General features: G+C 39.4%; 1 protein-coding gene across 1 annotated transcript in view; it reads left to right on the top strand.

Moving 5' to 3' along the window:
- The window catches only part of PLCB1 (phospholipase C beta 1), a 397493-nt gene that overhangs the window by 232526 nt on the left and 140806 nt on the right, over positions 1-24161 (top strand). The window contains exons 4-9 of the mRNA XM_026844689.1: positions 4767-4907; positions 11492-11571; positions 15432-15485; positions 16052-16127; positions 21727-21827; positions 23249-23415. Coding sequence (XP_026700490.1) covers positions 4767-4907; positions 11492-11571; positions 15432-15485; positions 16052-16127; positions 21727-21827; positions 23249-23415 — 619 coding nt within the window. The remainder of the gene's footprint in view (positions 1-4766; positions 4908-11491; positions 11572-15431; positions 15486-16051; positions 16128-21726; positions 21828-23248; positions 23416-24161) is intronic.

Raw genomic sequence — 24161 nt, forward strand, 5'->3', positions numbered from 1 at the left:
TTTATGCACAGGAGTGAATGTTCTATAGAAAATATAGTACACACTGTATGTAGGCTACATGTAGTGTAGGCTACAATGACTCCTTTAGATTTTTTACATTGTAAAGTAATGTCTTCAAACATGAAAAAATTCTCTATACTTTAATTGCACAATTGTTCCAGCGACCCAGAAGTTCTGGCTGAGTTTTTTGATAATTACCCAGTTTGGCCATCACATTGTCTGTAACTATTAAATTCCAAGGAAAGTCTTTAGCATAGGACAGATAGTTTCACTGTCTAATGTAGGTCTGGGATCAAAAACAGCTGCTCTCAGAGATAGTCCTCCAGCTTTTAGTAGCAAAAAGTGGTGTATTACATCTTGGCTGACCTGCTGCCCCTTGGTGTGTTTAAAACAGTGTTTTGTGTTTTACAGAACTGCACGGAAGCCTTTTATATATATATGTATGGCAATGTATTAAAAAAAAAACCAAAACAAACCAGAAAATTTTCACAGACAGATGGTGTGTTTCAAGTTGTCAGAAAAAAGTTTAAAGAGCTGGAGATACTATTAAATGATGTTACAGCATTTGCTGTAATATGCAGAGCACACACTAATTGGGGTTTCAGTGTTTAGAGCTACATTTCAATAACACCAACTACAGCTGAAGGCAGGCTTCATGGAGATTGTCATAAAGTTGCTGAGTAGCCTCTTTAAATTTACATTATTTTTATGACTTCCAGTGAAAGGAAAATACAACAGGAGAAACTTTTGGAAGTCTGATTAAAATCTATTTTTATCCATCTGTCTACAGGATCCTGGTTTCTAACAAAACAACATTATTCAGCATTTGTTCATGAAAGTTGTAGAAATTCCATAAGCTTTTATTATTTTTTCCATGCTCCTGGCTATTTTGTTCTCTTTTCTGTTTTCGCCTCAGATTGTTTTAAGGTGTATTTTCTTTCGATAGTTTTGCCAAGATAGCAGAACCAAATAGGGAAGGGTTTTTACCAAATAAGCGGGTAATCCTCTGGCCAACTCTTGCCTCAACTGACACGATTAATCTGATTTTTAATGGATACTAAATCTGTCTGTGCTGCCAATACCATCCTTGTCACCTCCTCTGCATTTGCCTGCCCACAATTTACATCTCCCTCTGGAAATCTGTCAGCCCTTTAACCACAGGGGTGAGTTAAGAAGCACTGGCTTTCCTGACCTGGATTCAAGGCAAGTCTTCAGACAGCTCCAGTCCTTGAGCTGAAGCTCCTGCTAGACTTTAGTGGAGGGAACAAAGCAAGATGACACCTCAGACCTTTTGAATAAAAGAAGCAAAAGGATGCTCCTTTGTCCGAAAACAGCAAAGCAGACTTAAATCATTGTTACATGGGCATTGTCAATAGCCTGAGGTTTATTGAGGATTCCATGGGCACGTTCCCTGACATGACAGAGCTTCAGTAGCTCAGTTGTTCAAAAATACCCTCTAATCAATATTCAATAGGATTAATTCTCCTGAATGTCTCTCAAAGAGCTCAATATGTTGATAATAAGGCCCCAGTCTAGCAAAGAGCTTACACCAAAACCTGTCTGTCCACTCGTGAGCTATTATATCAAATGCAGCTCCAATCAGCAGCTGACTTTCAGTCTTGTTCCTCAAAATGGAATTATCAAAATAATCCAATTTACATAAAAGAAGCTAAATTTGGTCTTTTTCCATGTGCTTTCCTATCATCTCCACAGGAAAACTTGCTGACATTTTAAAAAGGGCTTTGATTCATAGCGCTTTGATAGTCTTCAAGATTTTGATAAAGGATATTTTGCTCATCTCCTTAGTAGTGTTTGCAGCTAAGTGTGGTAATAAGGGAGCAGAGCTGTTCAGGAGGGATGTAAAGAGCTGACAGTGTGTTTTGGTATCTTAAGTTTGAGAACCTCAGATCTAAGGACCAAATATTATGACCTAGATCATCAGCTAGGGGCTAAGTTGTCACTGACAAGTGGAAATGCATCTATCACCCTTAAAGGGCAAATACACCCATGGCAGGAGTCAAAACAGTGTGACTGTTAGCATCAAAATTACTCTCTTTCACCGAACTTATAATAAAAATATCTATTTTAAGTCTGTGGAGCAAATTTTCAGGTTACACTGATAGCCCAGGATACACAGTGTATGCCCTTTTTTAATAGGTGCTAGATGGCAGCCAGATGATGTGTTGCTGTGTGCCTCAGACTTTGTTAGACAAGTCTTAAACAGAATAGAAGAATTCAACATTTTACTTGTCCAAACTCAGCAACCTGCAGAGGATGGTCTGTCTAATTTCTTGCTTTTAAAACCAGGAGAAAAATCCTGTTATTTGGGAAGCTAAAATTCATACTCACGTTGCCTGATTTCCCAGTTATAAAAACCTTACTGAGCCAGTCCCAGATAACTTCTGTTTTGATGAATTTGCTTTGTAAAAGCATCTCATTTGAAATATGCTTCTTTTTTATTCTGTGATATGTGTCTCATGTGTATCTTAAACTAACTAGAGTATGATCCATCATAGAGACCATCCTATAGTTGACTATAAATGCAAAGGAAAAAGGTTATCTTCATTCTTCTTTTGTTGATTTGATTGCAGTTAATCACTAAGAGTGAAACTCTGAGCAAGAGGTTCAGGAAAAAGAAGAAAGGAATGACAAATTATGTGAAAGAGAATAAAAACAGATAGAAAATCCTGTTCAGTTTGAGTTCAGAAAGAGTGATGCTCTTTGCAGACAGGCCCTTGAGCAGAAGCATTAATCAGTCTGATTTTGGGTTTGAAATGGTAGAGAGTAAAAAGCAGATGAGTTCTCATCTCCCAGAGAATTTAAACAAAGCTTTGTAACATTCAGCCTGTAAATAAAAAAGAAAGTATCCCCTCTAGTAATATACCATCACTAACTTAACATCTTCAGGGCATTTTTCTAGCTTTTGTCCTAGATCTGAATTATTCAATTTCTTTGTCTTTCTCCTTCAAATTCTCATCTCTGAAATGCAACTACTATTTTTATAGCCTTCTTCTGTTTTTCTCTTATGTGAAAGCCTGTCATTAACTTGTTTACCCATGAAATCATCTTTGTCTCAGAGCACAATCATATTCCTTCTTTACAGAGCCCTCAAATAGGATTATTCTGTCTGTTTTCCTGCAACACTTGCCATCATACCCAGTATTTAATGAGGTTCAGCATTTTATGATAGACAGCTGTGTACTTTCTTCCCAGCTAATACACCATACTTCAAAATGTTCTCCTGTGTTTGGTGAACATCTGCATAACTCCATTGTCCACAAGCAGATACAGTACCAATCAGCAGATGCCCTTTAGACCAAGGTCTTGTTGATACAGGATTTCCTGCAAGATCCATGAAAAATGGCCCTTTTTATCATTCTAAGCTTACCATCCTGTTATATTGAATTTAATTTGTATTAGTTGATGGAGATTTAGTTTCTTATTCAAAAGATATTAAATGTTAAGAAGTACCATAAACACTAAACATATGCAGACCATGGGGGGAGAAAGGTATACGTGAGAGTGAAATTTAAGCTGCAGTATACATTTGTGTCAATTTTGAAATAATTTTCTCTCTACACACATGTGTATTTACTGGCCATTTTTTAGTGTTTGTACCAGACTGAAAAATCTTGCCTTTTAGGAAACCTGAGCTTTCAGATTATACTGGCCCTATTCAAAGGACTGAATTCAGTCATGCAGGGCTTCTTTTCATTTGTCTTTGCCTTTATAAGCTTCATCTTCAGGCCAAGGACCAAGCAGTTTCCTTAGTTTGAAAAATGTTGAGTGCATTTCTTGGAAATGCTGCAGCCTAATAGAAACTAGAAGAGTTACAAAATAACCAGAAATTTTTTTCTCACATGCTTATACTACCAGTGAAGTAGGCTGAGGTTCAGCCTATTTACTAGCTGATAAAAATCATTGAATATATCTTTCCTTCACAGAAATGTTAAGTAGACATTTCTGTATTAAGCACTGGAACAGGCTGCCCAGAGAAGTGGTGGAGTCACCATCCCTGGAGGCATTTAAAGGATGTGTAGATGTGGGACTTAGGAACATGGTTTAGTGATGGACTTGGCAGTGTTAGGTTAGCAGTTGGACTCGATCTTAAAATTCTTTTCCAACCTAAATGGTTCCATGATTCTATGATTCTATATTGGATACAAACCTGAAAAACCCTACTAAAAACTATATATAAATGGAATATATCTAATAATTTAAATAATAGATGACCTTTTGAATATGAAGAAGAAACATGAGGGCATCACCAAAATTCCATTATTAATTTCACAGTGTTTAAGACAGTTAATTGCAGACAGTCTTCTTAATTCCTTAGAAAATCTAAATTTCATTTTAAGCTTTATCTAAGCCAGTAAAATCATAGAGAATCTCTCTACTGAGGCCAGTACCCTTTGGACAAATTGTGTTATTTTGATAAGCAAAACAGTTTACATATGCTTAACTTCTGAGGCAAAGTAACTGAGGAGTGTGAAGCCATTAACTGGACAGCTTTTAGTCTCTACTGTACCAATATAGACCTCAAAGGCTTTGAAGGATTTACAGTAGTGATTTTCTTTTTATTCTGTAATAATAACTTTAAATATTTTAATGAATAATTAACCCAATCAAAATCTAGTGCCATCATGTTTTAAATGTTCAAAATAACAGAAATGTTCAAAATTGAAGTATTTGCAAAAATCATCACCTCTTTTAGTATAAATATTTGCAAAAGATTTTTAACTAGTTTGTAATGTATTTACCCGCAGGATCCAAAACTGCGTGAACTGTTGGATGCTGGGAACCTAGGAGGTCGACTGGAAAATCGAATGATAACTGTTGTCTATGGTCCAGACCTGGTCAATATATCATACTTGAACTTGGTGGCATTCCAAGAGGATATAGCAAAGGTAATATACGTTGATATGTGTCATGTAAAATTTCTGTTATTAAAGTATTGAGGTATGGATAAATGAGATAAAAGTGGATATTGCTATAAAATTAACCTCAGTTCTGTTATAGAGCTTTGCTGCTCAGTACCCAAGAAGAAATGTACAATCATTTTTTTTCAGGGAGTTTATTCAGCAAATTTTATGTCCCTGATATGTGTGCTCATCTCCAGAACATTGCTTGTAAAGCCCAAACAATTGTGAAAATAATGGTACACACAGATTTTTACTCAGCTGTAAGATGTAGACTCTGACTCTCCAAACACATGCCAATATCTTTCAGCAGTTATCACCCTTCTATGCTTGTTCTAAGTGTATACGAATTATGGATCCTCTGTGAGAGCAAAGTTTGTAAACAGCTGACTTTTTAAGGTTGGCCTATATCGGAGTAGTGGGAATCTACAGCTCTACTTTGTATGCTCAAGTATGTCAGCAATCCAGACGCCTTGTTTAACTTGCATACGTGAACATTTCTGTTCATGTTCGAAGGTCAATTTTAAGCATCACGTTTTGCCTACTGATAGCCCTTGATAAGAATTGTGTAGTCAACATCATTACCTTAGCAAAGTTTTTTCCATGCAGGTGTTCCATGCATTCTCTTCATTTCTTTCCAACACACCACATAAAACACAGTTGTGTGTGCCAGGCAAGTTACAATTGACATCAATATACATTCTGGGGAATTTTTTCCCCTTCTTCCAATTTTTATATGACTCAATTGTGTTTAATGAAGTGGGAGCTCTTTGCTTTATCTATTCTAAATTGACATTCGAAAGCTAAATCGTTTTCCAGTTCTGTTCATATGGATAGACTCTGATGACAGCCTCCTCCAGATAACCGCACACAGAACACGCTTTCATACAGTCTGAATCCTCAAGTCCACTACATGGTGCTAAAAAGATAGTTTCTCTGTAGACTGCTGTTATTTAACAACAGTAAGTAGTTATTTTGTCACCTCACAGACAACAAGAATGTTCAGATAAGGTGAAAAAAAGTCATAGGATGAAAGCCTTAAGCTAGGAGGACATAGTTTTGCTTGCCAGGTTTCTGTCTCTGCTACTCTTCATTAGCCCATTGATCAACTTGACAAAAATACAATTTTCACTGTTTCTTTGATATGAAAGAATAGAAACAAAAGGATTTTGTGGTTGTCCATGGACTGCTGAGTGGAAAGTATTGTCCTTGGACTTGAAAACACACAGCTATATTCTCCAGGGGTGGTTAAGAAATCTTAACACCGCAGAAGTGAAAGCGATTGAAACAACTCTTAAGGAAAAAAAAAGCCCTAAGCATATGATGGGAAATGAAAAGGTATGCTAAAGCTTTACCAGCAAAAATTGTGTGAGCCCTTACCAAGGAAGAGGAGAAATCACCCAGATGAGAAGCTTATGCCCTCCGTATTTGCTTTCCAGCAATCAGTGGACCATAATCTGTTTGATACAACAGTACAGAAATTGGTATTTTAGGGCTATTTTTTGTTTGATAATGGAATTTTAAAACACAGTAGATGAAAGTATGTTTTAGAAAAGCTTGGCTGCTCTAAATCCCAAGTAACTCCTGCAATCTGAGTAACTAAGAATCAAAGTCTTCCTTGTTATTTGGAAATGCGGTAGACCAAATAAATGAATATTTTTTTAATCAGGTACTGTGGCCTGGGGACGTGATTTTCGAAGTGTTGCGGATTAGCTGTGCTTGCCCTGAAATCATGCTAAATATCCTGATTTTTTCCGTTATAGCAGTTTGATCACTATTGCATGCTTCTAAAAATTCTTCCTTCTTTAACATGTTTTCCAACTCCATATGAGCCAGACCACAGAATCTGGTCCTTATCATCTCCAGGACCCCAGGTAGCGACTCAGAGGAGTCGTTATAAGCATAAGGTCATTATAAATCATTATAAGCTCATCGGGGAGCTCTGAGGAGGCATGTAAATACCAGACGCTTACAATGTCACACACACAAATATTGACTCTTCCACTCTCTGATGTTCCAGGGAAAGCAAGCACCAATGAAAAACTCCCCCACCTTTCCCTTTTCAGTGCATTAACCGTTTTGACATTAACCCTTTGGTTTTGATACCTTATTTTTAAAGTTGTGTGACAAGTACCAGTGAGTCCTCCCTTGGAAGAGGAAGGCAAAAAGTAAACTGTAATGGTCTTAGTGAGGCAATTAAAATTATCCCATTATGGGAGTTTCTTCCTTTGTAGAAGTCTGCTTATTCTGCTACAAACTCTGTTCATCACATCCACTGCCCAGGTTGTGGGAAAATGATGCAAATATGATTCTTGGTCTATTCAACTTGCTTAAGTGAACTAAATAAAGAGTTAGAAATGACAGTGTAGCTGGAATGTACTGTTTTATGTATGTACTGGAATATAGTTCCAGGAGAAAGTAACTACTGTTTAAAGTACATTAGTGATGTGCTGAAGAGCACTGAGCAGCTGGTTTATTCAGAGAATGCAGATTGAAATTCAATAGGTAATGGTCTAAAAGGCAGATTGCTAGACAGGTCTTGATGATGAAGAGAAGTAGCACTGATCTGCGTTTGCTTATTTTCAGGCAGGTCTTCCTGGGCTTGTCTTAGGATAGGATTTGTGAGCATCCACACACACAGTGCTACAGAAGCCAGAATAAATGAAGAAGTTTAGTCTCAAACGCTATTCTGAGCCAATGCTCTTTTTCTGTCTCTGTTCCCAATATGAAGAAGTCCAACCTGTGAACCTCTCTGTATGCTCTACAGTATTTCATTCTCTTCCCAAGCCCAGTAACTTCAGGAGTTAACATCCCATCTTTCCCATCTCTTTCACTCTCTTTTGTGCCTCTCATGCCAACTCCATTCTCGCCACACTAGTCCATCCTGATCATACAGACACCTATCCAGAGCCCCAGGAAATTTGTTTCTTCTTAGTTTGATGGGCTTTGGATTAAATCCATCACTAAGAGCTGATTAGTTCCTCCATAGGTAAAATGATGTCATCAAAGATGGTTCACAAGTTGTGCTATACTGTGCTCTCCAGCATACATCTTTATTTTTCCAACCTCCACAGCATATGCAAGAGCTTGATCAGTATAATAGAATGATAAAGCAAACCATAGAAATTCACATCCATTTGATATATTTTTTAAAAATAAAATTCACAAGGATGCTGAAAGTGTAGAATTTCAGCAGCTTGCTTTGTTAACGTCCCACCAAAAACAAATGTGTGAGAAACATTGCCTTCACACGTAGTCAGTTCTGATTTGAAGGAAGTGTTTTCAAGGATGTGTGCTGTCTTTTCTTATGAAAAAAGCCTCATCTCTTCTGTTGAGATAAATGTCTTACAGTACATATCCTGATGCATGTAATAGAGGAAAGAAATCACTTCACTGAGCAACAGATTTCCAAATGAACTGCTGCGTGCGTATACACTACCTGTCAAAGCATAGAACAGCTAAATAATTTGTTAGTAAAGTTCACAGAAATGATATAAATGTGAGTTAGTGTAACAGGATGTAGCCAAGAGATGGAGTTCAGGGAGCTCTTATCGTGATGGATGTGACTTGATTGGAGTTCAGTTTCGGAAGGCTGGATTCTTCCACTACCAAATGGGATCAGACACTTCCAGTCTGCAAACAGTTTGTTGGCACTAGTACAGTCCTATTTCAAAATACCTAAATTTATATTTTCCTTTTGTATTGCATCTGTACAGGAGTCTGCAGCTACCGTGGTGATTCAGAGGCTGTTATAACCTTTCCACAGTAGGCTGTTTTCTTTCTACACATAACAGCTTTCTACCCCGTGGAGTGCTCTCACTGAGCGCTGCCTTCTGGAATCGCTGCTGCTGGTGAAGACGGCTGCCGAGTGCATCATGCACAGAGTTAGAGTAGGGGCTTTACTCTGTACCATGCAGCAAAACCAAGGAAACTGAGCCATTTGGTAGCTAAAGCGGTGAGACGTGTCTTGGCTCACAGCTTGATGCAAGCCCATCAAAGTTAGTCCACAGCATCTCACTTCATTTCTTTGGGTCTGTGCTCAGGGCTGTTGTTTCCCCCCCTGCTGAGGGTTCAGACCAGTGAGTGACTGGAAAGATGATGTGATCCTTGGATTATTTTCTGATCTTGGTTTTTTGGCTGCATCTCTTGGGTGGCTGGAACAGGAGAGGCAATGCGCAAGTATTGCTTGTGACTTGTTGGCTTGGCACCTGCATCCTTATAAGCATCTCAGCCTGCAGGTAGCCCTTAGAATATTTGGCAAGAGCAATGTGATTGCTTTGAAGAGCTGGGAAAAGCTAGCAAAGAAACACGGCAAAACTGTTTATATAAATAATGCTTGTGACAGGCACATAATAACTGAGTTCCCCTTACGTTCCTGTCAACAAACACTCGGACAAAGAGAAGGAAAAGATGAGGTGTGGGGTACTCCTGAAGTGCCCTATGTCTGTTTTCTACAAAATTCTTCAGTTTTAAGTCCAGCAGAAACAGTGAGATCAAAACAAAGTCTATCAAGATCTGTTAAAAGCCAATGTATTTTCAATTTCTAAATAATATTTAATGTTGCCATTAATCTTTGCAGCTGTTAGTGTCACAGGGAGAGGTTTTAACTGCTATTATTAGTGCCTAAGCAAAGCAGTGTTTACAAGATGAGCCTATTTTGAGCCTGGAAAAACGAGTTGCCAAGAAGAAAAAAAGATGCTGCACTTAATACATTTTCTGTTCCAAGAGTCACAGCAAAGCAATTGCGTTGCTAACAAACCCAACTCCTTCTCTTGTTCTTTCTCACACTCCTGTTTTTTTCAATTTAGACCTAAGAAAGAAAAATAATTAAAGAAGAAAAATGGAAGTGGTCATGAGAGGTGGAGGGAAGCACTACCTGAGCAACAGTGGTTTGCTTCCAGAACAAGTCTGTGTCTGAGGGAGGCAGGTTTCTCTGCCAGAAATACCAGTCGTGGAGAGATGTGTTGTCTCAGCTGCGTAGCGGTGAGGTTGTAAATGAGGTGGACTTAAGGATCTGATGGCTGAAGGTCATCAAAGGCCCATATAACAGTAGGCATATAGGTAGCTTTATCTCTTCCTTGCTGGGAGTGACAGTATGAGACCCATTTCAGGAACAAGATCTGATAACTTCAGGGAAAAGAAACTTAGCATGTTAAAAAAAACCCCAACAAATTATAACTTCTGAACCTCTCTCAAATCAGTCACCTAGTCATGTGGAAACCTGAGGCTTTTTAGGTAAAACAAGCTCCAAAGTGATATAGCCACATTTATTTCATTGGAAGTCAGTGATACTTTTTGTCATTATCAATTTTTGTCAGAATGAAATCCCCTTTTTTTTGTATATTACCTCAAGAAAAGGAAGAGCCAAGGAGAGGGAATACCTCCCAAAGAGTGTGCATCTGAGAGGCTGTATCGCAGTGTGAATTTTGCATCTGTATTGATGTGAAAGGAATTTTAGTTTCAAAGAAAACATTCAGAAAATTTCATCAAATTAAAAAAAAAAATCACATTGTTTGCAAAGGCATTATTTATTTTCTGCCATTTAAAAGAAAGCAGTGAAATAAAGCAAATCCAAAACCACAGTTAAAAGGGTTGCAATTAAAGATTGTAAGTACCACGTTATCAAGGAAAAATGCACTGAAGTTGTCAAAGAAAAGTTGCAGAAGAGACCTGCAAGGGAGGAGAGCGACAGGACAAGCTGGAATCTAAACTTCAGATTACAATTGTGGATCAGCCTGGCTGAGAATCTGGGAAGGGTCTGAGACCTAAGGGAAGGACTTTGACTACACACAAAGAAATGAGAATAACAAGTCAGAAAAATAAAGAGAGGAAAAATGAGGGAGAGCCATGGGACGAGCAGTGCCTGCAGGTGGAGTTGGGAGGTTTTCCGTGAGCAGCTGGAGGACATTTCTTCCCTATGTCAGGGTAGTAAGAGGCAAAAATAATGTAATGAGAGATAGGACCACTGTGTAAGGATGTACAGTATGGGGAAGAAGGGCTTTTCTATTTGGATCTACTTCATGATCTGTAGAGTGATGCGGAGGCTCTCACAACAAGCTCTTAGAAGAGGGGACATTGAAGCAAGAGAATTGCTATGGTATGGTCTAGATCCCACTATGTCGGCTCTGTCTGTCTTTAGAGGGATTCAAGCCCATTTCAGCTTCATTGTGTAAGAATGGTGGTATAGAAGCTCCTTTTTTAATACTTAGTATGTTAACAAGAGCAGTGTCCAACACACAAGAAAATGTATTTTTCTGGGGCATTTGTTGCACATCTTCCAGGAACTTGAATGTTATTTTGCATGAAACATTCATCAATATGATTTTTTTTTTCAATTCGGTGGTATAATATATCTTTTAAAAAAACATTTGTAACAGTTTCCTTTTTTCTTTTTTTTTTCAGCATGAGAAAATCAGGTCTCACAGATGAGGAAAGGAAGCTGTGATTGGAAAAATCAAGTTCAGACTTTAATTAGGCCCTTTATACTAAGGATATAATTTTCAAAAATATTTTGCATTGTGTAAGTAAACATCTAAACTAAAGCCTCATTTAATCAAATTTTCTCTCTATAGGAATGGTCAGATGAAGTGTTCAGTTTGGCAACAAATTTATTGGCACAGAACATGTCAAGGGACGCCTTTCTGGAAAAAGCGTAAGTGGCCATCACATTTAATGCTGTGGGTGTTGCTCTTTTCTTTGCGTCATTTGCTTGTTAGTCACATTGTCATCTATTGTTTCTGCTTTGATGAGTTGTCACTTTTGTAAACACACACTGTCCTTTCTCATGGTTTTAAAAAGCCTCTATCTAAACATCATTTAAACAAAAATCTTGTGAGGGTTCTTCTTGCAAACTGCTAAGTCGTAGCAAAACCAACAGAATTAAGTGCTGTCTTCCCCTTGTATACCCAAGTAGTAGCTTCAGCTGTATTCTGAGCCTTCCCATTTAAAATGAAAGAATATTCTGGACTGACTTGCTTCTGGTTTATTTTCCCCTTTTTCTGTTACTGATCAAAAAGTGAGAAATGCAAGGAGTCCATTTTCCTCAGTCTAATCTCTCTGGTTTTCATGTGATTCAGGGGGAAGCTGTGAATCCATTCAACTGGATTGCTTTGTACAGTGTGCAGATTCTGAGTTGCTTTCAACTGAGTAGAAAGGCTGTTTATAAGAATGTTTGGGGTGTAAAAACACACCTCTAAAAGGAAAGAACTAAATCTGAGACTAGCAATTCTCAGCCAGATGATAAGTGCACCTGCTGAGGGAGTTTTGCCGAAGTGATAGCATTGAGAACACCATGGCAAAGCCTACCAGAGAGTGATGGTAATGAATTGGGGTACTTGCTGGCCTTTTGGCTTTCCAAAATAGGAGATAGACCCTCCCCAGTCCAAGAGTTGGCTGGTTACATTCAGCTTTGTGTCTCTCCAAAACACCTTTTAATTTCTGCTCGCAGGCTCAGCCCAGCTAAATACCAAGCTGGGGCTTAGGTTCCTAAAACTTGCCTCCATCCAAGAAGCAAATTAACCCCTTTTTTTTTTTTTTTTTTTTTTTTTTCTGGAATTTCTACGGCCATGCATGCCTAATTTCATTAGATGCACCCATATGTAGTCAGAAGGTTTCCAGCTGCTTAACTTTAACCCATGTAGATATTCATAATTGTCCATTCTGGGAAGGAGGCGTGGAAGGGGGGGGGTGGGGTGTTTCCCTCCCATGGTGTTCGCTGTGCAGCTGTCGAAGCCAACAGAAACCCTTGAAGAAACTTTGAATATTGGACATCGCAGGCACTACAGCTTTGTGTCTGATAATGCTGTGTTGGAACAGCAATGATATATTAGGCAAACAAAATCCCAGTCGGATGGGAATGTTTCACATTTCCTTTTGGCTCCACATATTGAAAGTGGAGAAAGCACTCTGCTAACCTGAGCAGATCCAAGTGTCATAACAAGAGCAGAGATGACTTCCTTCAGCTCCATAGGTTGTAGATGAGTTACAGGAGTGATTTGATATTAGCATTTCCATGCCCATTCCCACTGAAATACCCAGGTGACCAGCAGACTTTCCTGACAGGTCTGTAGTGGGGAGGGTTGTGGTTGTTACCTAATGGGTGTTTTCATGTCAGATTCAAAGGAGGAACATGTTATCACACAGAACAGTAAAGCCAGTATTATTTGGAGCCATTTTCCAGTGGTTGTTTAAGCAATATTAATTAAAGATGAAGTCACTGGACGTGTTGTGTAGATTCAGTAGCAGGCAAGCATGACTTTCCTGTGTGTTTTTCTTTTTCCACTAATTAGGAAATCACTTGGGAACTGTAAGGTTTCCAGGGTCCTCAGCATGGATGCCAAATCAGAGTCACTTAAGAAATCTTTGACTTTGAAGATTAAAAATATTTCCCCATTATAATTACTATACTAAGCAAAGGGTTGGTTGCAGTCCTATCAGAACCCTTTTGTCAAAATAGAAAAGCAAATTGCCTTAGAGCAGAATTAAGGTTTTTTTCTTTGTGGCATTCAGTCCCTTGAAGCAGTGAAATAGTAAACAGCTTGAGCAGCTTTCCTGTGGTTTGGTCAGGTGAGAAAAATAGGGATAATTTGGAACAAGGGGTGAATAGTAAAAACTGCCATTTTGGTTACATTCCTCTGTTGTAACCATGCAGTGTATTTTTGTGTTGGGGTGTAAAAATGGGTACTGGAGTACATTATTACTGAAATACTGACCAGGGCAGTAATGAGCAAAGGGTGAGTGAACTGTGGAAACCTGGGGTCAGCATTACGTCCAGCATTCATCATTCTCGGTGTCAGCACCATGCTACTGAAATGGGTCCCTTTGGCTGCTATGATGGGAATATTTCCTAGCAAACTTTTTAACAGGAATAAAATGCTTGGTTTTCTTAGATGGGTGGATAATGGCTGCAGGGGAAAAAATAGCATCCCATGTGTGGCAAAGAATTTGGGAGGAAAAAAGGTGGCAAGTACTGTGGGGGTTGACTCTTCTCCAGGCACACATTTTTAGTTTGCTTTAACTGAAGTTCAGAATTTATTTTTTTCCCCCCATTTTATTTTATTTCTATCTTTCTTGGCTGTAGAGAAAAACATTAAATGTGACCAGAATGTGCTCAAAAGTTGTTTCTTTGGTTTTTTTTGTTTTTTTGGGTGGGTTGTTTTTTTTGTGGGTTTTTTTTTTTTTTTTTTAAGGCAAAATAAACCTTTTTTTACTAAACATTGTGTTTTTTCATTTTTAAACTAGCTCAGTGCTGGAAGATGGGGCAGAGGTGATGATAATTTTGTTTGGTGATGCAGTAGCACAAGAGATTTCAGTTTCCAGGAGATGCATATAAGGAAACAAGGATTTGTGAAAATGTTCCTATCCTAGTTAGGGATATTAGCACGTACTTTGTTTTTGAAGCGGTTGCTAATGGCATTTTTGGTTGGGAAGAAAAAAGAAAGTTTATTAGAACCATGCCTTTTCATTTCTTTGGTAGGCCAGTGGGTAAAGTGAAAAAGTAGGGATTTTTTTCAAGCAACAAAAAGATTTCTCTTAAATACGTAAGTGTTGCCACATATTTTCACCAGATCATATACTGCAAAACTCATTGATAGTTTTAATTATATTCAAGTGGAAGAGATGAAGCACTCAAAAAGTTGTGCTGTTCGCAGTCTGCTGCTGGTAGGCATTATGCTGGTAGCCACTGGTCCTTGCATACCGGGACGACCATCAGATAGGCCCAACTGCTTCTCATTAAAGCTGCTGGATGACTTCAGTAGGCTTTGAATCAGTATGTTGAAAGAAATGGAGAAAGACAAGACAAGTCATCATCCTGCTGCCTTAGTGAGCGTGTGAGAGAAGTCACAGGGCCTGGAATATTGAGATGCTCTAAATATTTGGTTCAAAAGCTGGATAGTTGCCTGCCTGTAGATGCTTTCAGCAGGTAGTTTTTATATTGCTTCATGCTGGAGATGTCTTGGGCATGCCCAGGGCTGCCAAATATGCTGACACTCTTGCTGGTGCAGAGACATTTCAGTTGCCAGCGATTTGACTTCCTTACAGCTGAGGAGTGACATTTAGGGTCAAATGGAAAAACCTTCACAGATGTATTATGGGGAGGGCTTAGGGAGGCAGAGATGTTGGTATGCAACATCTAGGGACAATTTCAGCCTCTGGAAGAAGAGTACAGCCACATTTCCAGTCAAATTGTACAGCCTGTGTGCCACAATTCAGTCTGCTGATAGACTGGCAGGCAGTCTGGGTGAGAAGGAGCTTGAGGGGATGATATATGTGTGCATTAATGGTATTTGCAATGTCCTGTTGCAAGACAGACAGTGTTTGACAGTACAGGTGCATTACTGTTGAAGGAGAAAGTATTTACATATTAATGATATCCCAACAGGTTTTCATAATGGGCAAAAGAGCTGAGTGGAACTTGCCACATGATCAGAGCACTAGCACTGAGCTATAAAGTTGGCAGAGAGGTACTTGAAAATGCTGTAAAAATAAAACAAGATGCTTTTCTCTCCACAGTTACACAAAACTTAAGCTGCAGGTGACTCCAGAAGGGCGCATTCCTCTGAAGAAGTAAGTCCTGTTCCCTTTCCTTACCATGTAGTCTCTTCTGACTCATGAGTGAGAATATATGTTTGGGATGAACATGTGACCCCTGTGTCTAGAATAGTAATTTTATCATCCATTTATAGCACATATTGCAGGAAAGAGTGGCCCATGATGCTCAGGATGTCTCTGTTCAAATACCCTTTGGGTGTAAAAATACCTTTGTGATCTTGAGCAAGACATTTGGCTTCTCTGCCCTTGTTCATTCCACTTGTGTAAAATAACAAAACCCCACCAACATAATTTCTTTACCTCAGAGACATGACGTGAGGGTAAGTATGTTCAAATTGGATATTGCTGGGGTAATATGAAGAGCGCAGTGTTGACTTTTGCAAATAACTATGTGCTGTAATAGTGGCTTGTGTGAGGTAGAGTCAAACTCATTGTGGGCACCATTAAACTCATTTGTGTTACTGAGAAGCCAGCAAATGGCAATAAATAGCTAAAGGTGTGATAGACTGGGAAGCGATACTGTCTTTAAGCCTCATGGGCCGACAAGGCATATCTTTAAGCCAGATCCCTTTGTTTTGCAGCTTATACCGCTTGTTTTCCGCTGACAGAAAACGGGTAGAAACAGCACTAGAAGCTTGTAATCTTCCATCTTCCAGGGTAAGCATCTGAATTTAATCCTGGCCCTTACAAAGTGTTTCTTTTGTTTACTCTCTACTGAGTTGAGGACAGTTTGTTCAAGGCTGGTCATGCTGTGCTGCCTTTGCTGCTGGGTAGGTCCTCAGCAGCAGGCCTGTTTTTACCACACAGAAGTTCCTGATACCTCTCTGCAAATCTGAGTACCTTTGGTTTGAAATTGTGTAGGGACCAGGAGTGCCTGGAGGAAGTACAAATGGATTAAAGGAAAGGGCAGGGGGTTGTGTGACTTGTCCTGGGATCCTGTGAGAATATTTTAAGAACTGGTGACTGTTGTGCAATTTTCAAGGCATGATTTCAGAGCAGTGTTAGCTTGAGGTGTAGCTAATGATATGATCTGTTTCCTTCTCACAAAAAAAAAAATAAAAATCTGTAGCTTAAGTGACAGTTTAAACGTTCAAACTCACTGTAACTTATCTAAAAGGTACATGGAGGAAATGTAGAAATACTGTAGTGTTAAAGCTGTTAGGGCTGTGGGGATGTAGCCATTGTATGCTGCTAATCCAGGACGTCTCCTCAACCTAGAGCATTTGTACGATGGTACCTCACCCTCAAGAAGGCTTTTTCCATGACTTCTTTCTAGATAATGCTGGAGTGAAGATGTCCTTAGTCTTTCCTCCCAGGTGGAAGTTTTCTTCCAAGAAGCTTCTTGTAGGATAATTCCTACATTCCGAGGTCCAAGAGGTGGGGCAGAACTGGTCTGGAGCAGAGGAGAGCCTGCATCTCCTGTTCCCTTGCTCTTGTAGAAAACTCTGTGCTGTGATGTTTGCTTAACATTTGCTTCCCCAGTGTTTTAACAGAGCCAATTCCTACAGCTCCAGAAGAGCAACGTAGCAAAATCTTTACAAGCCAAACCTCAGAAACCCCTTACCAGTGAGACCTTCCTTAATAGGTTTGGGATCTTAGTTCTGTAAAATTCCAAGAAATGTCTGCAAAGTAGGTATAAAAGATTATTATAATCTTATTTAAAGGTAAGATTGTGAGGTTAGAAACATGGAAAGAACAGTTTTAAAGATGGATTTTTATTTAAGTGTTAGCAAACAAGACAAGATGTGCAGAAAATCTCTGAAGCACTGCTTCTTAAATCAGATGATTTATTACTTCTGTTTACTATATATATCTGAAAAAGAAATCTAAACATCACTGGAGTCCTTGAAAGAAACTGTTGTTTATTTAAGTAGAGCCAATTTTACATACACATTGCTGGATACTTGTTGCCGGGATACCATCTTGAAAATTATTCACGGCATGAAGTAGATCCTTTCTTTGGTTGGGACAAAAGAGAAATATGCTTCATGCAACAAAGAAAACTGTGTTGAACATATTTGAAAAAAAATATTTTAGAAGCATAAAATTCTGAATCTCGTAGAGCTAATGGCGTAGAAGAAAAACAGTACTTCAACTACGGCTCTTTTCCTTTGTGTTTCTGTTTATTTGAACAAGTAAAATTCTTAGCTTCAAGTTTCAGCCTTTCTGCACCATTGTACTGCAGGACAAATGGTACTCCTTTAAAGCCTTGGAAAAGCACTGGACTCCAGCAGTGTGCAAGACATAAGCATCAGGGAATCTTGCTCAGCAAAATCACACCAAATTATTCAGAGAATTTGGGGAAGTCTCTCATAGATAGCTTAGAGTTTGGGAGGTTTTTTGTATTCATGCCTCATGAAGATCCCTCTAAAGATTTTCTCCCCAAGTTTCCACACCTGTCTTTGCTCTAGGAAGATACGGGGCTTGTTGGCCATGAGTTTCACAAGATGTTTTGTTCCACCTCTCAGAACCTGTGGGTGACCCTAAAACACAAAATGAAAATCAGAGTCACGGGTAAGAAGGCTGCCAGTCAGCATTTATCACTCTCTTCCTGATTCAGGGCTTCAAGGTTGAGATATTTCCTTCTCTGTGTTATGCAGTGACATGAGCATAGGGCTACGCTGCCGGGGTATAGTATCACTGCATGGACCTGTCTGTGACAGTACAAACTTCATCATCTGTGAGCCCTGCTCTTCATCGAATTCCCTATGTGTGTGCTCATGGGGCAACATGTAGGCACTGTATTTAGTGTGAGAGGAGGAAGAGTTCTCATTGCCTGGATAGTTGCCTTCATCCTGCTGTAGAAGAATAACACCAAAGAGGCTCCACAGAAGTGCCAAAAATACACGTTTCATATTAGGGACCTTAATAAGGGATTGATTCTCTGCGGCGTCGAGCACTCCAGCCCTGATTCAGCCAAGCAGTTGAGCATGACTGCAGCAGGATGACCCATGACTTCAAGTCAGGCACATCTTGAAAGCATGGATTTATTTATTTATGTGTTTCTGGGTTGAACCTGGCATGTGTAGAGTCTTGCAGGACCAAGCCCTGTGTGATCTGATTTTTGGCAGCATCCGTCATCCAGCAGATCTGAAAGCAGAGGAATGTTTAAATACATGTTTAAATGAAGTTTTGAAATATGCCAGTGAGTTTCTGAGTTTGGCATCTGATTCCTTTATGACTTTTTAAAAATCTTGGCTACTTTTTGGGGAAGGGGGGGGTGCTTTTTGTTATTGTTGGGTATTTTTGTTTGTTTTGGTTTTAGTCAAAGGTCCCTTAAATAGAATTTGAAGAGCTTTATTTTAACCGCCTGTTTGGCTGTGAAGACTGCTTCCTGCCTTCCAGTTAATGTAGAGGTTCACAATGAAGCACCAGTGAGCTTGACTGTTAACTTCAAATAAAACAATCAGCTATTGAGTCCTCTGTGTACAAATAATCTGAATTAGTTGTGCTGCCAAATATATAACAGAATGGATACAGATGTTATAAAAACAGGTAGGTTACCAGACAAATCATAAATCAGCAGTGCTTGAAATTAGTAGAGTGTCTTAATCACAGAATAAAATTGAATACCAATATTTAGCAAAGCTGGAAATTAGGAATGCTTTCATGTGGTACAAAAAGTTTGTGATTTGTGCATTGGTCTCAAAAAAGAGATGAGTGCATAAGGTGTGTGGGTGGTTCCACTGAAATGTGCACGGCTCAGACCAGGCTGAGGAAAGGGACAGTGTATTTTAATCCATTTCAGCACGCAGGCTTTTGGAATCCAAATACAGTTGTCTGAGATTTTGCCTGGGGTGGCAAATGCTTGCAGCAGGGCTTTCATCTCCCACCTAGATCTTTACGTTTTGTAGCCCCCTGTTTGTGTTACTGGTAGGAAATAATTAATTATTAAAAGGTTCTGTACTTATGCCTGAAGACTTGTGTTGGTTATCCTCTTTGTAGACAGGTGTTTGGAGATACATGTTGGGAAACTGAGGTATATTTTCTTAATTGGAACCAAGTGGCAAATAAAAGCCTGGATCTCAGGTTATTGGAAGAGACCATTTTGTTCAGTGTTGAGCACCTTCAAATCCCCTGTAAAGAAAAATATATAGTAGGTCAATGGCAGACTGTAATTCTGTGGTAATTACAGCATCATTGTTTAAAATGCCCTTAGGAGTTCTGACTGAGGAGCAGTACCCTGCTGAATAAAGATTATAGGTAGAGGGAACAGAGGAAAGTGGGGTGCCAGCTTTAACAAGAAAATTCACAAGCTTTGTGAATCCTGGCCTTTAGGAAAACACAGGTATCAGTGGTCCTGCTCTCAACTGAAAACACTGCAGCTCGAATTTATCAAAGTGTAGTGGGTGCAGTTTCGCACGTAGTTCAGTGTCACTGGCTGTCACTGAAAGGAGCTATTTCCATCCTCCAACTTAAGATTTCAAGCTTCTTCATCCACCCTTGCACCGGATTTAACAGTTGTGCCGTTGGCAAGTTGCCTGGCCCGGTGAGCTGGGTAAGTTTTGAACCAGCTCACCCTGCAAACACTCATGCAGTCTGCCAAAAAAAGGAAGGCGCAAAGGTCTAATGGCTGGTGACCTTAGACCATTGGAGCCTGGAGATGCGTACCCAGGCAGATCAGCAAAACAGCCCCGCTCAGTCTGAGTGTGAGCTGGGTCAGGTTCAATCTGCACTCGGGGACAGAAACACTGAGTGATGCTCATGGTGCAAAACTCTCTCAGGCCTCTGCAGGTTTCATAGATGAAAGGAGATACAAAGTGATGCCTATGGCATTCAATTAATTATTTATTTTCACCTAAAGCGGGAAAAATACGGAAAAGTTTCCTCTCATCTAACAAAGGCTTGAATCGACGCTTTTGGTTCCCTTGGCAACAGCATTAAACAGGCAGAATAACTAAAAGCAATGATTTCCTCTATCAGCAGCTTGCTTCTGAGACAACCAGGTTCAATGGCTATTAAAAGAAAACAGCTTTGTGTCCAAGTTACAGTTTTCCTCCTCCAGTTCATCAGATTTGGGCATTGTTTTGGAGCCATGGAGAGGCATGACATGGGCCCGTGGTGGTCCTGGAGACTGCATGTCATAGCTTTTGATAAAGGTAGATTGCGTGGAGGAAACTCAAAATTCAGATTTTTAGTATTTGGATTTCACGGGTTTTGTGTTTTCCTGGGGGTTTTTTTTGTTCCTTTATAAGGTTTCCTCTGCACAAAATACAACCTTCTGTGCCATTTTCCTTTCTCGGTGCACTGACGCAAAGGCAGAGGCCAGTGAGCACACCGTGACTGTTCTGTGCTTAAAAAAGCTTTGCACCTTCCTTGGGGTCCTCATTTCTTCCCAGGCCTGCTAAAGAAGCAGCCCTTGCTGTCTTCTGCAAAAGCTCTGGAGCTTGAAGGCAGCATGTGCAAGTGGGAGGAAGACTCTTGAGCTTCGTACAAAGTTTTCCTTATCCAGTCCAGTAATTCCCTCCAGTTAAAACAGTGATTCTATTTTTTCAGAGAAAAGCCAGGATGTGTAATGGGGATGATGAAAATATCATCTAGAAGCAGGATTAAATGTGCATTGTTCTAAATTTTAGAAAATATAAGAACAAAAATGCTAGTATCTCTTATATAGGAGATCATTTTTATCAATTTCCGTAAAAGAGGTCTGATCGCCAAATGTGTTACACCAATTGTATAGGACAAAGATTGTATGGAAAAGCTACACTGCATGAGTCTTGCCCAGAATTTTGTTATCTTGAACATGTAGCTTCAGGAAGGAAAAGGAAATATTTCTGCTGCGAAATAAGTGTATTCATAATGACTCGGTGACCCAGTTTCTTCCCCAGTTCTTTGAGGGCTTTGGAAAGATGAGCGACGTGCTAGTCCTCTGTAACGCTGCCATTTTGCAGCACCACTGGCCAGCTGCCCCACTGGGAGTGAGTTCAGAGGCTTCACTGGGATGGATATACCTGTCTGTACTATAGATAAGGGGGCTAGATGGGTAGATGTCCCTTCTTTCTTCTTCACAGGTGCTCAGAGAAAGAGATAGATTTGCCTTATGGAAACTAAGACCATAGATGCATTTGTATTTTTCTTAAAGATGTAGTCTTTAAACTGCTCTGTCATTCGGGGGAATTCATTATTCTGCAAAACCTGGGCTCCTCTAGGCTGCAAGAAGGAAATCAAAAGAAGCACGGTAGTGAGTGATCTGTTTACAAAGAACGTCAAAAAGTGCTGTGGCATTTTTTCACTATTTTTTTTCCCCATTTCACAGAATGATTCAATCCCTCAAGATGACTTCACGCCAGATGTGTACAGGGTGTTCTTAAACAACCTCTGCCCTCGGCCCGAGATCGACCACATCTTTTCTGAGTTGTAAGAAAAGATGCTCATTTATTTATTTATTTATTTCCCCTTCACTGATTTCCTGGGCTGGGGATGGCAAAGTAGGTTATTTACACTACAGCAGTGTGCAGTGATTGCCAAGAACAGATGTCAATGTCGAGCAGGGCTGTTATTTAACCTTGGATCAAGGGTTCCTTCTCCCACAAGCTTTTGCTTCCATTTCCAATGGCTGGAGCTTTCAAGTACTTTGTTGATAGAGGAGCAGAACTGCCGAATCTTGTTTTTCTGTATGGATTAGGATAGTTTAGGTTTCCATGAAAGTAAAGGAAGAAGAGTAATAAGCAATAACAGCATGCAATAGGCATGAGAATGTGTATAATCACCCCCAAAAGCTTAATTAGGAGTTTCAAAAAACACAGCAACTTCTAGGATTTGTACATCATGAATTCACACCATGAAATTAAATTAGCAGCCAGCTACAACTGATTTCATGCATTCAGTTACAAGCTATATCGCTCATGTTGCTACTACCCCTTGCAGCAAGTCATTGCACTGCTCAGTTTCAGTAGAGCCTGATCAGCGGAGTCAGAACATGAAGTAACGCAAAAACATTTTCTGAAATATATCCAAGACCACCAGAGCAATTGGCAAACATATCTTTGCAACATGGGTGTACTCGTTTCGTGCTTATTTCCTTCAAGGTTTTGGTTTGAGAGGAACACAGCCTTGGCCTAGTTTGCTCCCACTGAAGCCGGGGATAGACTTTCCGTTGCTGTCTCACAGAGTGAAATTAAACCAGTCCTGAGGGCTGTAGACAACCTTAAACACGTCACCTGGCTCGGAGGCTTCGTGGAGCTCCATCTGGGTACACATTGTACCCAAACTCTGCTCTTTTTACTAGCTCTCTAAATAGGCATATTTTTCTTGCTTTGTGAGTGCCTGGTATTTTTTAGCAGGTTTATAAAAAAAAAAAACAAAAAAAAACCAACACAACACCCAAGCAAATACTACAATAATGAAATCAGAGCTGCTGTTATTCAGCAGTAAAACCAAGTAGTTGGGCCAGAAAAGCTAGCAAAGTGTTTGCGGCAAGCTCAGGACTGAATTCCACATAGTTTTCTCCTTTACTTATTAAAATTGCTTAGTTCCAGGAATTCAGAGGAATTAATTGGGAAAAAAAAAAAAAAAAGCTTTCAGCATTGCTCTAACTCTTCCCATTGATGTCAGTAATGCTGAATGCTTTTAAAAATCCTACTCTTAGATGTTTGATGAAGAATGTTTGTTTTTGCATGCTGGTAAAGTAAATTAGTCCAGAGACACAGCGGGAAGATGTTTTTGTTGTATGATAGTTTGAATCTTGTTTCAGTTTCCCTGGGAAGTTACAGAACTTTGAACAAGATTTCAAGGAAATATATTTTAATGGCTTTGCTGTTGCTTTAATTTCTCTCTAGTGGTGCCAAGAGCAAACCATACCTTACTGTTGATCAGATGATGGAATTTATAAACTTTAAGCAACGTGATCCACGATTAAATGAAATCCTTTATCCACCGTTAAAACAAGAACAAGTTCAACAGCTGATTGAGAAGTATGAACCCAACAGTAATCTAGCAAAGAAAGGTCAGTGGTTTTTATATTCTTGCTGTACTTGGTTTCTGATTTGAAATAATGACTCAATTATCCTACAGCACATGCTAAAGCAAAATTTGGTTCAGAATCAAACTGCATTTTCAACTGTCTGCTTTTGGATTGTATAAGCCTATGAGACATCGTGTGGTGCATTTTTAAATGTATTTGGTTGGGATCAGTTTAGGAAGGATGTGGCTGGTTTCAGTATTTACGCTTCAGTGTGTGCAATTGATAGTTTAGAACAGTTGCTCTTGTATGCAAACTTCAGCAGAAACCTTACTGTCACAGTGACTATGTAAAATTTAAAGAAAGAATCAGTGACGATGAAACTAAGATGATAATATTGTCATTTAATATTAGTAATAAGTTCAGCCCTCTGCATTCTAATAGTGGTACACAAAGTAAGACGTGAGAGTAGCTGAATGTGTTTTGTGCTATAATCACAGAAAATTCCCCTTTGAAAATCTCAGGTGTTGTCAGGGCTTAACTGGGCATTTCGCCAAAACCAGCGAGAGAACTCCTGCTCAAATCTCTACAGATTTTTGCTACCACCACAAGTCTTTAAATAGCATTGAATTTGTCTGCATCCTGTTTTATTCCAATCCACATATCCTAATGATTACCCCAGCTTTTAATGTATTTATACCTTAGAAATTTTAAGGGCATTGGGAATATCCTGAAAAACAGATCTAATATGAAAAAAAATATTTGGTCCAGAGATTTCAGATCCAGAGGAA

Source organism: Athene cunicularia, assembly GCF_003259725.1.
Source record: "Athene cunicularia isolate RWA chromosome 3 unlocalized genomic scaffold, athCun1 chr3_part1, whole genome shotgun sequence".
NCBI classification, from domain to species: domain Eukaryota; kingdom Metazoa; phylum Chordata; class Aves; order Strigiformes; family Strigidae; genus Athene; species Athene cunicularia.